This window comes from Coffea arabica, chromosome 7c, assembly GCF_036785885.1.
Source record: "Coffea arabica cultivar ET-39 chromosome 7c, Coffea Arabica ET-39 HiFi, whole genome shotgun sequence".
Taxonomy (NCBI): Eukaryota; Viridiplantae; Streptophyta; class Magnoliopsida; order Gentianales; family Rubiaceae; genus Coffea; species Coffea arabica.
In genome coordinates this window covers 38,865,133-38,876,794 of record NC_092322.1, presented here as the reverse complement: position 1 = coordinate 38,876,794, position 11,662 = coordinate 38,865,133, and the positions used below count along the sequence as shown (strand labels likewise).

At 35.7% G+C, this 11,662-nt stretch overlaps 1 protein-coding gene across 3 annotated transcripts; it reads right to left on the bottom strand.

Annotated features, from left to right (window-relative positions):
* Positions 1-1,341: 1,341 nt before the first annotated feature.
* On the bottom strand, positions 1,342-10,096 carry LOC113701073 (uncharacterized). 3 transcript variants are annotated; one of them, XM_072056799.1, is made up of 16 exons: positions 9,913-10,096; positions 9,749-9,816; positions 8,973-9,235; positions 8,203-8,327; positions 6,535-6,775; positions 5,759-5,968; positions 5,109-5,363; positions 4,739-4,987; positions 4,485-4,628; positions 4,162-4,360; positions 3,817-3,971; positions 2,469-2,676; positions 2,260-2,350; positions 2,024-2,065; positions 1,845-1,893; positions 1,342-1,727 (listed from the first exon to the last, which is right to left on the bottom strand). In XM_072056799.1, exons 1-16 carry the CDS (start codon positions 9,953-9,955, stop codon positions 1,649-1,651), a joined length of 2,421 nt encoding a protein of 806 aa, XP_071912900.1. In that variant the 5' UTR covers positions 9,956-10,096; the 3' UTR covers positions 1,342-1,648. The 3 variants fall into 3 exon arrangements, with proteins under 3 accessions (XP_071912900.1, XP_071912901.1, XP_027077355.2); XM_072056800.1 differs by having other exon boundaries at positions 4,162-4,357; XM_027221554.2 differs by lacking the exons at positions 1,342-1,727; positions 1,845-1,893 and having other exon boundaries at positions 2,028-2,166.
* Positions 10,097-11,662: the final 1,566 nt, after the last annotated feature.

Genomic DNA, 11,662 nt, shown 5'->3' with positions numbered 1-11,662 from the left:
TGATCCTTAGACCTTAGTTAGAGAAACCAATAATAAAGTGAAATGAAATAGAATAGAGAGCTAGAAGCTTTGTTTAGGTGCAAATTACGTAGAATTAGAGATGAAGAGCATGTAGAGGAGGCAATACGGGCATGGGTTTGAGGTGAGATCGAGTAATATGAGTTTAGATCCAATCTTATACGTATATGGTTTGAGACTAATTTGGGCGAGATCATTTTAAGATGGATTTAGATTTGATTCCACCTAATACCCAAATCAATTTCCTATATTCTATTTTTCTTTAATTTTTTTTATTTTTTTATATAATTTTAATATTTTTGATTTATTAAATTTCTTTTAGTCTTGTTGTGAATTTCTATTTTCTTGAATTCTTTTTTCCCCCAGAATTTTTTTATTTATTTTCTATGCATATGTTTTTTTTAATCTTTGAATTCCAATGTTGCTAAATTTTAGTTGAGGAAAACAAAGTCTTATAAAAATTTAAAAGAACTTGTATTTATGAGTATAAAGAAATGGCGTTTGGAACTATGAGCCATCATGAAACTACCAAAACTGAACAATATATTTTCTAATAAGATTGCATATGACTTCCATATTACTCCCAATATTTATTTTGATAAGTATTCTACCAGAAAAGGAGTTGAAAACCATTTACAAGCCTAAAAGAACCCTCACCAATCCCGTTTAGGCCCCCTTTGACTTGGCTGCACAATCCTGTCTCAAAACAAGAAGTTTCTTTTGACATTTTTCAAAAAGCACTCTAAATTGAGATCAGCGACAAAATTTTTACGAAAAAAGGGAAAAATTTTTTTTAAAAAAATTGATTTCTAATGGACAAAAGAGTTCAGGAAACTAGATAAAGGTTTTAAGCATAATTACAAGGAAAAAACTGAAGGACCCAACTGGAAGAATAAAAATGGTTCACTTGAGTCATTAAAACCTATACAACAATTGATGGGGGTAAATTTTTTATAAGATTTCCGAGCCCTAATGGGTATCCAAATATTTCCCAAAAATTCCCATCAATTGATGGGTATAAATGGAATTAGTCCCATTTTAAACCCAATGTTAAAATTAGAATATCCATCCCGCCCAAAATTCCTTTGAGCATCAGTAGCCTAATAGGACTTGAGACAAATTATCATCTCTAAGAGCATGATATGGATTCTTTGAAACAATAAACCTAAACACGTTGTCAACTCTAATTCCATCTATGGTTGCATATCAGTATAGTGCCAAACCAACTCAAATATCAAATTAGAACTTTTTAATTTTTTTTTGACATTTGGCCATGCATCTTATTAAAGCATTTTAGAAGGGAAAAAGCAATATAGAAATGAGTTGTGCCAATAAATAGAACAGACTACTCACTTGGACTTACTAATGCATTAGCAGTTGCTTGTAATAGCCTTGCTAAGAGTCTCCCACAAGTACACTAGGCAAACAAAAAAGAAAACAAGCCTTCAGTAAATCACCAAAAAGAGCTGTTGTTCCAGCTCTACTGTACCTATAGTCATATGAACTTTATGTTCAAAGCACTACGAAATATTTTAAAACACTTTTGAGTTCTGCTTCTCTAAATTTTGCTGCTACTTAACATCAAAACACTTGAATCTCGCTTCATTAGATTTTGCTGGACTTTAAGCAATCAACGCACAGAAACCAATTCAATATCATACACCAGCCATGAATCTGAGGGAAAAACATCTGGAGCTCTTTCACCATAACTGCATCCAGTAGAAGTTAAATGAAATTAAGAAAGGATCATTAAAGTGCCTAAAATGTGCAAACATGAAAATGGAAGACAATATAAACATGGAGGCCTCCAGCATATGATGACATACACCATTGATGGTGGGATGATCAGTCTCCTCCTGTCTCCAATACGCATACCTAGTAATGCCATAACTTATAGTTACAACAGCATACATCAAGCTACAAGCATAAAAATGTAAAACGGATAAATGGAGAACAAAAAGAAGTTCAATTCAACAGAAATCTTTCTTACTCTGACAGCACTTACCGTTAATGCCGAGATTCCAACCCTGGATTACCTTTTTGTCACCTGATTTAACACCAAAAGCATGTAAAGTAGTAAGCAGGTAGATTACATAAACTAGGAAAATGCAGATCTGTTCATTCCTCCAGGCTTAGTTGTGCGTGATACTGCTAAACATAGAAAGAAATAAAAAGTACTTCAAAATGAATAAATGAGTCAATTTGAAACAGAAATGGAGGGATTCATAGCAAGTTTAGTACCCAAGCGGAACTTGAAGGGCTTTTCTTCCCCAAGATTTGACTCGAGTAAACTTCCAGTCTCCCTCGACCTGACAGTGTAAAATACTTTGATCTAAACCAAACAATGACATAAATGAATCAGTGATAGCAGAAGTATCAGTTAATATATCAGAATTGCATATAACTATTAACCATTATGCCATTTTCCGATTGACAACTTGTCATTGTACCTTTCTTCCAGGAGCAGCTACTTTCCCGCCAGATTCACCTGCTGCCAGATCCTCTATAATTATTTCATTTGAGATGGCCCTCGCTTTAGAAGTGGAACACAAATCATTGCCATTTTGTTTGGCTTTGATCTTCAGCTTTTTCTTCTTTTTGAATTCTTTATAAGATTGGTATCCATCCTTTACTAAGTCAGGATAGCTTTCATGATTCCTGAAAGTACATATGGCTTTGCTGCATCAGTACAGCTTGTTCAATACAGATTTAAAACTTTTCTAGACATTTGCTATCAGGCTTCGATCGACAACTGTCAGTTGGGACATAAATGGACATAAAAAAGAAACTAGATAATTCTAAAGTATCTCATATTTTTGTAACCTAAGATTTTATGCTACTCGAAAAGGCATGACAAACCTAATGTATCCAACAAATGAATATGGGTTCAAAAAGGAAGAAGAAGCTACGTTATTTCAAGCTGAAATTTTGAAATCATGCCTTGCACCAGGATGTTTACACCGGTTGAGCACGAATGATAAACTAGGACTTCATAATAACACCACTTGCCTTTTCTTCTTGGATAGTAGCAGTGTATTAGAGATGTCCAGAAATGCTATAATTGGCAGACTGGGTAGAGGACCCTAACTTTCTTATTCAGCGTTCTTGTAATTTTTCTTCTCTACTGACAGAAAACAAATTTTCTTCTGTATTGATTCCATGAGGTGATTTTGATTATGAATTTAACTGGTCTTTCGCATGTGTATTAACCAGTCAAAGTTCAAAAAACGGTTGAGCTGTTCTGTCTGCATTTTATGCCTAAACAGGGTTGTAAATACTTGTTTTCCTGAAAATGGTCATACTTCAATTCTTTAGCAACAAGGTTTCCACAGCAGTCAGGTCGTTACAGCCATTGTCTTGGATATCAGAAACATAAGATGTTAAATTACAGGCAATGGAAGCTTCATTACTGAGATTCCACATAATGGGCGGAAGAACTGGAAGGAGGCCAGGAAGATTTTCTACCAATTGAAACAGTCTTAAAGTAGCTAGTGCCCTCATAATCTCAGCTATTTTCATTGTTTAAACTATGGAAGAAATTCCAAAATGCCTCTTCTCACCACTTGCGCACTTCTCCTAACTACTGCCCACTTAGTTCAAAGAATTAGTTTAGGCAGCACAATTTTATACACTTCAGTCAAAGCTTTCTATAGGACCACAAAATAATTGAGAGAAGCACAAGAGATGAACAAAATTACTTGGTATCATCTATCTAGAACATTTTCTTCCTGTTAAACCAGTCAAGAAGATGTCAAGACTTGAGCTTTTGAGAGAAGTGTTAGAGATGAAAGAAGTTACTTGGTATCATCCATTGGCATCTGATGCTCAATATTTGTTGGGAGAACAATTTCCATATTCTCAGTGCCTTGTATGTTTTGCTTGAACTTGGCTTCTGTCAAAAGATTTTTGGTGTTGCATTTACAAGATTCGTGTATCAAATCTCCGTGATTCCTCTGTCACATTAAAGACAATCCAACATCAAGAGCAACCAAATTCAACTATCAAACTTCAAAAAAGATGAAAAGATAATAATATAACACTACCGTATGCATGCATATATCCACATGGGCAAAACATGAAAGAAGATGCTAACTTAACATTTGATAGCACAAGTTCTTCAAATTTTGCAGGCAAAAAATTTACCATGCTCCCCATGTCAGCCACAATGTTACTAAAGATTTCCTTTTGAAAGGCATCTCCATCTCCGTTAACATAGTTTTGGTCCAAAGCCCGGTGTTTCTTTCTCTTTTTTGATTTCTGACCATTTTTAGATCTATCTTCAGCAGGAAGAGGAATTGAGCCATTAGGACACTTACTTTCCCCACTAAAGAAGGTCAACCTGCTGGAATAAATATTAGCAGAAAAAAAAAATTGTGATTAGAAAGCAGTTATCTATTCATGCATTTGTAGAAAAATCTCAAAGCAGAAGTTACGGGAAAAGAAAGAACATCAATAAACATTCTTACTTATCAATTCTTCGTTTCGCGTCATCATTTGTCTTAGGCCAAACTTGGACATTCCCATTTGTCAGTCTCTCTTTAGGTTTCTGATCAACTGCATCATGGACTTCATCTCGAGGCAGCGAAGGACTTGATTCACCCATTTCACCACTAGGTTCAACAAATTTTAAAATGTATCAGTTATAAAGAAGAGAGACAAGACAATGCCTATAATAGCTCCACTGCTAATATAGCACATTCCTGAGACAAGTTTACCATACATATTCTTTGCTAATATCTGATCATGTCGGTTCCCTGCACGACCTTGGCACGTGTTGTCACTTTCTGTGTGAGATTGGTTTACTTTATTCTCTTTCAGAGCATTCCTGCGGTGGTAAACAATAGCTTCAATAGTTTTCAGCTCGTCACATCCTTCTTTTCTTTTCTTTTTTTTCTTCCCATTGTTTAGCCTGTCAATTTGACAAGGCAGCCCAGCCTTAGATGGCGAGTGAAAAGAACCACTGCTTTCACTGCCAAATTCAACAGTAACAATCAGCTAAGTTTGGGGCCAAAAAAGGCAAGAGAAAAATTCAAGCATGCGATAGATTCCGTTGACTAAATCTAGCAAATGACTAAACAAACTATTCATACATTGATGTGAATGATTTCCAATGATGTTGACTCCCAGCACAACCTTGGTACAAATCATCACTTTCTTTGTGAGCTTGCTGCACTTCATTCTCTTTTATAGCATTCTTCTGGTATTCAGTGTCACCTCCAGTGGTTTTCTTTTCATTTCCACATCCATCTATTCTTTTCTTCTCTTTCCTCAAACTCTTTTGCAAGTCTGGTTCACAAGAAGGCAGCACAAACATAGATGGCAAGGGAGGAGAACCACCAATGTCACTGCAAATTTACCAAAGATAAAAGAATCTATACTATGAATTTTTTCACCATATCTCTTGTCAATGATCAAAAAATATTTGTAGGTCATATTTTCCCATGTTCATCCGTGCAATTCCTGGTAGAGATGACCAAATTACTGTATTACAAGTGTGCAGCCAAAACACGGATAGCAAATCAGGCATCAGTATATTTAAGAATTGACTAAGACAGGCATCTCTGTGGAATGAAAGATTTAGAAAACTAAAATCAGGGGAGAAAGGCATGCGAAAAACAGCCTCCTGAACAAAAATATAAGAATATTGATTACTAACAATGTGGTGCAAGTAATATCACTTAGTCAATGGTAATAATCGAGCACGAATTAGACACAGGGGATGGCAGGGAAGATTAATTACCCATCAAGGGCCTGCTTACGGGCTTCTCCAATCTTTGCCAGCTGAGTGTTGAAAATACAAGTAAAATTGGCAATCCAACACGAAAGAGTATTACTGTGAGAAGCATCTTCTTTGCAGAAAGGTTCAACTGATATCTTTTCTGGCTCTATGCATTTCTCCATGCCAACCTCATTGGAAGCAAGGTGCAAGTTATTCATCAGGCTTTCCTCCCTGAAGTGCATTTAGACATAATCATGCACCCATACTACATATAGTGCAAACAGTCTGCGGACAGGACACACAAAATCATCCTCCGAGCAAGACTAAGTTTGGTACATAATAGTGCCCGTCAATCCAAGCACTAAAGTTGCAACTTCAGTTTTATGGTCAACTGGTCTTTTCCGAGCTAGTTTTGAATTCTTTACCTACCTATGAAACACTAGAAAACACAATGCAATGAACTAAAATGATACTATGTGAAAATTTGCTCTAGAAAAGTGGCTCCCAACATTCATAGTTGGACCAAAAAGATTTAAACCCCAAGTCAATCAATCAGTCAAGGGAGTAAAGAGGATGCATGTAAAGTAACTCGTTTTTTTCTTTTGGTTACTCCTTGTTGAGATAAGAAAATTGACAAAAGCATTACAAGCAATACATCTTAGTAAAAGTTTAACAAATGAAGGGAAATTTCTCTTACATTCATGCAACCGCATATTGTCTATATTTTTATGGAGAAAAGGAGAACTTGGTAGAGAGGTATGCAGGAAACACAGGCCTTTATTTGTGAACTACATCACCTTTCTTGTTGACTTGGTCTACTGACACCATCAGCTGTTTCCTCTTTTATGCAGTCAACAGCTTTCAACAATTTACTTGCCTGAACTATTACCTTGTCAGCATCCTCTCCACCTTTCTTTAGCATTTTCTTTGCAGTTGCTGCACTCTTCCTCATACATGGAACATAATCCTCATCTTCGCCATCCAGTATACTCTCAGGAGCGTGGAGTTGTACTTTCTCATTTACCATCTCCTCGTCAGCTACTCAATAAGAATCATCAAACTCCATAAATTAAAACATCTCAACAAAAATTTAATGCCACTGCTAGTCATGCACTTTGTGGCCCCATTTGTCGTTTTACTCTATTTGCGACTAACATTAAATTATGAACACTTCCAGAATTAGGCTTTATTGCACTTGTTCCATTCATGCATATATAATATACTATTGACTTTAGAAGCCTTGGTTGATGTTGTAATTTAAACGTGGGCAATTTTCATCGCATCCATGCTATTTACTTAATAAGAATATCGTCAATGAAGGGCCTTTTAACAAAATGGAGTTAATCTGTGGATGCTACACCACACACTGCAGTGCCTTCAAAATGGAGATATGCTGGCAGATAAATTTACTCACTCGAAGGAAAAATAGCATGCAAATGAATTCTATTAATTGATGATGCAGCAGTAGTTGTTCACATCCAAAGTACAGGACACAGGCCACAAAAGTTTCACATTCAGAACAGTCTTGATTCTGCCGATAGTAATTTGCCCTTTGGTGGGCAGAGAGGAAATAGGTTTGTGCATGGTTACAGTATTCTAGAGCATGAACAGACAGAAATAGCTAATCATCACTGAAGAGGTCTTCATGTGCTTGAAACAGTCTTTTGCAATGTAAAGTACAGCATTCTTGTGACATAAATTTAAGAAGAAAAATCAGGCATCTCTTTTGATCGGTAATTCTTTATGCCATAAAATGAAATCAGGACCCTAGTGTTTTCTAATATTGGTTAATATGACAGAAATTCTGCCCAAATTTGAATGCTATCATAATGAAGTTGCAATTGCTAAGTGATTGAATCAAGGTACACACCAACACACAAAAAGTTTTCAATTCTGTTTCCAAATTTAAGCCTTATGTGGCAAGTAAAATGAAGTTGAAATAAATAATGGGATTTTCTACTTACCTACAATACTTGCAAACTCTATGTGACGTCTATGAGTAAGGCATGGAATTTGCAGAAAGTAAAGACTTGAAACTATTTAGTCGTGTTTTCTAGGTCATGTAAAAAGGAGCTATAGACTGCAACAAATTCAGAAATCTGAAGATGTGATCACCCATCTTGTCAAAAACATGAAAGAGCTTGAGTCAGGTACAGGCAATATAGCATAAATTCCAATGTGGTCATTTACAATATCCAGGAATTTGCATATTAGACACAGATACTAAATTTTTCTTGAATATAGAGTAAAACTTTTATTTTAGTAAACTATCATGTCAAAAGTGTAGAAGCCGCAGATGTTAGCGAACTCATTAGACCATAAATGGATGAAAATGATTTTCATTCCTCAAAAATAAAATGAGATGCAAATAACTCTAGCATGATATATACCATCCTCATGCATGTCTGCATTGACTAAATGATATTTGTCATTCATCAACGCATCTCTGAGGTCATAGTCACTACCTGGGGTGTCATCTCGACGACAGTCAAGCATGCTAAAAGTGTTAGCAATATCTCTCTCCACTGCAGTCAGCTTTCTCTCTTCACGATTTTCTGCCATAACTTTATCTGCTTCACCATTGCAATCTCTGATTGCAAAAAGTAAAGGAAGATCAACTGCACACAATCCAAAACAGTTCAAGTTTTTCTAGAGACATAAAATAATCACTAACGGTATTTTGTTGCAAGAAACCCACAGTAGAAGAGTTGTCCCGAGATGCCTAAGGAAGTCCAGAAACTTGGTTGAATACTCAAGTTGATGACAGATATAAGCTTCATCGCAACTAATTTTTTCAGTAAATTCAGACATTAATAATTTGCTTCAGAAACTTATGTTCCTTTTCACCATTTAGTCTCTTTCAAATCACCTGTCCATGCCCATTAACATTTAAAAGCACGGAGAAAATGCTCATTAGAAACAAATCATTGTTCCAGGAAGATTGTTGAAGAGCCTATCAAGGGAAAAACATTAAGCATAGAAAGGAGACTTGACGCAAAAATATCCAATAGGACGGAGTAAGGTTAACAAAAAAGAACCTTCACTTTGAGCATAACTAAAGCAAGATTTTGGGTGCTCACATCCATCCTAGACTGAAATAGTAGAATCTACTTGTGTTGCAGCAGTTTCAATTAGCTAGCACAACAACAATGATAATTGAAATCCATCAAATTGCATACTGTTAATTTCTTTAAAAGAAAATAAGGAAAAACAGTATAGGTTTGCCTAAGGATACATTATGAGATCATCGGTGCTAGTACTGGCTTCCCTCTTAGAAACAGCTTGTGAAGGAACATAATAACCAGAAAGATGAATTATTTGAGGACCTTTGACTGCGAAGATGACTTGCTCAGACTCCTCAAGCTCAAGATCCAACTGAGTGAAGGTAAACTCCTTTGACAATGAACATATGGAAACAGGAGGTTTACTCCCCACTGTACATTGAAGAATCGACCTTGCTCTTGTTAAAGAACCATCCTTCTGTGGCTCTAACGTAGCCTGCAACATTTCAACCATTGATTGGTCATTCGTACATGAAGTATATCACTATTCAGTGGAGCACAATTCTGTCCAATGGCCAATATCGCATCAAAACTTCTGCTTCATTAACTCAAAATTAACAGTACTAAAAGTATAGCTCATAAGATGAGTACTAATTTGGTTTCTTGTCCTCCTTTTTGCTCCAATCAAACTTACATATCAGCAAAATGACAGTAATAAAAATAAGGGATATTTTCGAGTGTTGAATCAGCACATGCCAAGCATCGAACTATGGTACAAGGGGAAATTTGGATAGTACTATAAGGAATGAAAATAGTCAATCCCGCACAGTCACAAATTGAAAGGACACTAAAAGTACATATAAAGATGCTTGTATCTTTCAACAGCATAAATAAATCAAGATGAGCTATCATCAGTCAAGAAAACTATGTGAAAAACCTTTACACAAACACCGTAACTATACCAGTATGTCTGTCCAAGAAAATGAATTAGTACATAGATATTAAGAACCTGTGTAATTCGAAGCCGTTTGCCATCTGAGTTCAGGATGTAAGGCTCATTCAAAGTCACATAAGCGCCTGCAACAAAACAAACACCAAACTTGCATTCTCATTGGGTCCATAAATTTTTGCTAATGAACAAATAGAATAACGAAAAGGGATAAAGAATCAAACCCCAGAATGTCATTTCTTCTTGCATAGTAGTAAGTAGTAACATAGAACTGTTGATTAGTTGATGTTCTTGATTAAGCAGTAATCAGAAGCAGTTGTATTTATCCTCGGGCAGATGAAAGGACCCGGGGAATTAGCAAAAGCTGCTGGGCGGGAAGGATCGGGGACTCGGGGTTATGTGATTCAATTTGGGCCGCTCAAACACCAAAGTTTAAAATTAGAATTGGGGATAATTTCAGAAACCTTCCCTGAGGTTTCTGACAATTTTATTGAACTCCCTTAAGGTTTTCAATATTACACTTGCCTCCCTTGACGATAAACAATGACTATAATAACCTTCATAATTTTTCAAAAGATAAGCCATTAATAAAAAAAAAGGAAAAGATAACAGGAAAAAGGAAAAGGACAAGGAAAAGGAAAAAAGGAAAACAATTTTTCTTGACCAGACCATATATTATGACCAAATTATTTCTACTATGACCATTAAATTGTAAAATTTTATTTCTCAAATATGCTAATCAAGAAAGATGTCTCCTTCCTTCTATCACTCAAATATGTCATTGTTGTTGGTGATGATGGAAGCAATTATCTCTACCAACAACCCAATTGTTCATATCATTGAACATAAAAAAGCTATTGGATTACGGGAAAGTATAATTTGATAGATTGTACTAAAACTACTACCCTAAACTTGCACTTTGTTGATATTTTGTCTGATTCCTCTTAATAGACATCAAACTTGCTCTCAATAAAATTGTGTCAATTTAGAGAAAAAAAATGTGGGTTGATTTAGGATGACCAATCCAAATGTTGAGAGAAGAGGTTAAAAGAATTTTGTAACTGAGGACTTGGCCATTTGAGTGGGAAAAAGGTAAGGATTGTGAGTTGTATAACCAACGGTTTGGTAAGCAATATATGAAGAAAAAAAAAACCTATAGCGAGATAAATATTGTAAATTAAGAATTACGACAGTGGATTTTGGCATCTAAGACAAAGAATTTGTTCAAAAGAAGAAGTGATAAGAGTTTGAAAGTTCGGGTGGATATAGAAATCATGGGGATGGAAAATATCAAGACATTAGTTAAACAATAAAACTCATAATTTTGGTATTATACAAGTGCATTCTTGACTTTTAAAAATTTTTAATGATTATTCATATTAAGGAAATTTAGATTAGGGCAATTTTGGGCATTTATATAATTTTTTGGTCATAAATCATCAAGGTGAAACCTAAACTTACGTTCTAGGAGAGATATGTGTAATTTTCAAAATGTGAGAGGAGCTGTCTGAAATTACTAGAAACCTTAAGGGAGGTTTCTGAAATTATCCCTTAAAATTGAGCCACATCAATCACAGCTTTGGTTTGACCTTTGTGGTTATAGCCGCACGCTCGAAAGGCCTGCTGTCAGGACACAACAATTAATTGTAAAGAGTCCAATTGATTTTTCCCCATTATTAGTACGTTGTCGTTTGGTTTCAATTCAGCGGCAGTAGTAATTAGTAGGACGACGTCGCACTAAGCACGAATAAGTAGCACGACGTCGTGCTGAGTCCCTAACAGAATTAGTTGCTAGAATTCATATGTCGGTTATGCAATCCTATTTGTACAGCCCTGATTGGAGGGAAGGGTATCAGAAAACATAACAGAATTCTTTCACTCATCTCTTTCTCTCTCTAGTTTCCCTCCTTCTCTCAATTCTCTCAACTTCCCTTTCTCTGTCTCTCGATTCCTCACGCTCAACTCTCTCAATCT

What these genes read in the sequence shown, in the direction of transcription:
- LOC113701073 (XM_072056799.1), bottom strand. Translation starts at nt 9,955, where the DNA reads ATGTTACTACTTACTACTATGCAAGAAGAAATGACATTCTGGG. An exon ending in AGACCAAGTCAACAAGAAAG is followed by an intron (nt 5,969 to 6,534) that starts GTGATGTAGTTC and finishes AATGCACTTCAG; the next exon opens with GGAGGAAAGCCTGATGAATA. An exon ending in TGGAAATCATTCACATCAAT is followed by an intron (nt 4,988 to 5,108) that starts GTATGAATAGTT and finishes TGAATTTGGCAG; the next exon opens with TGAAAGCAGTGGTTCTTTTC.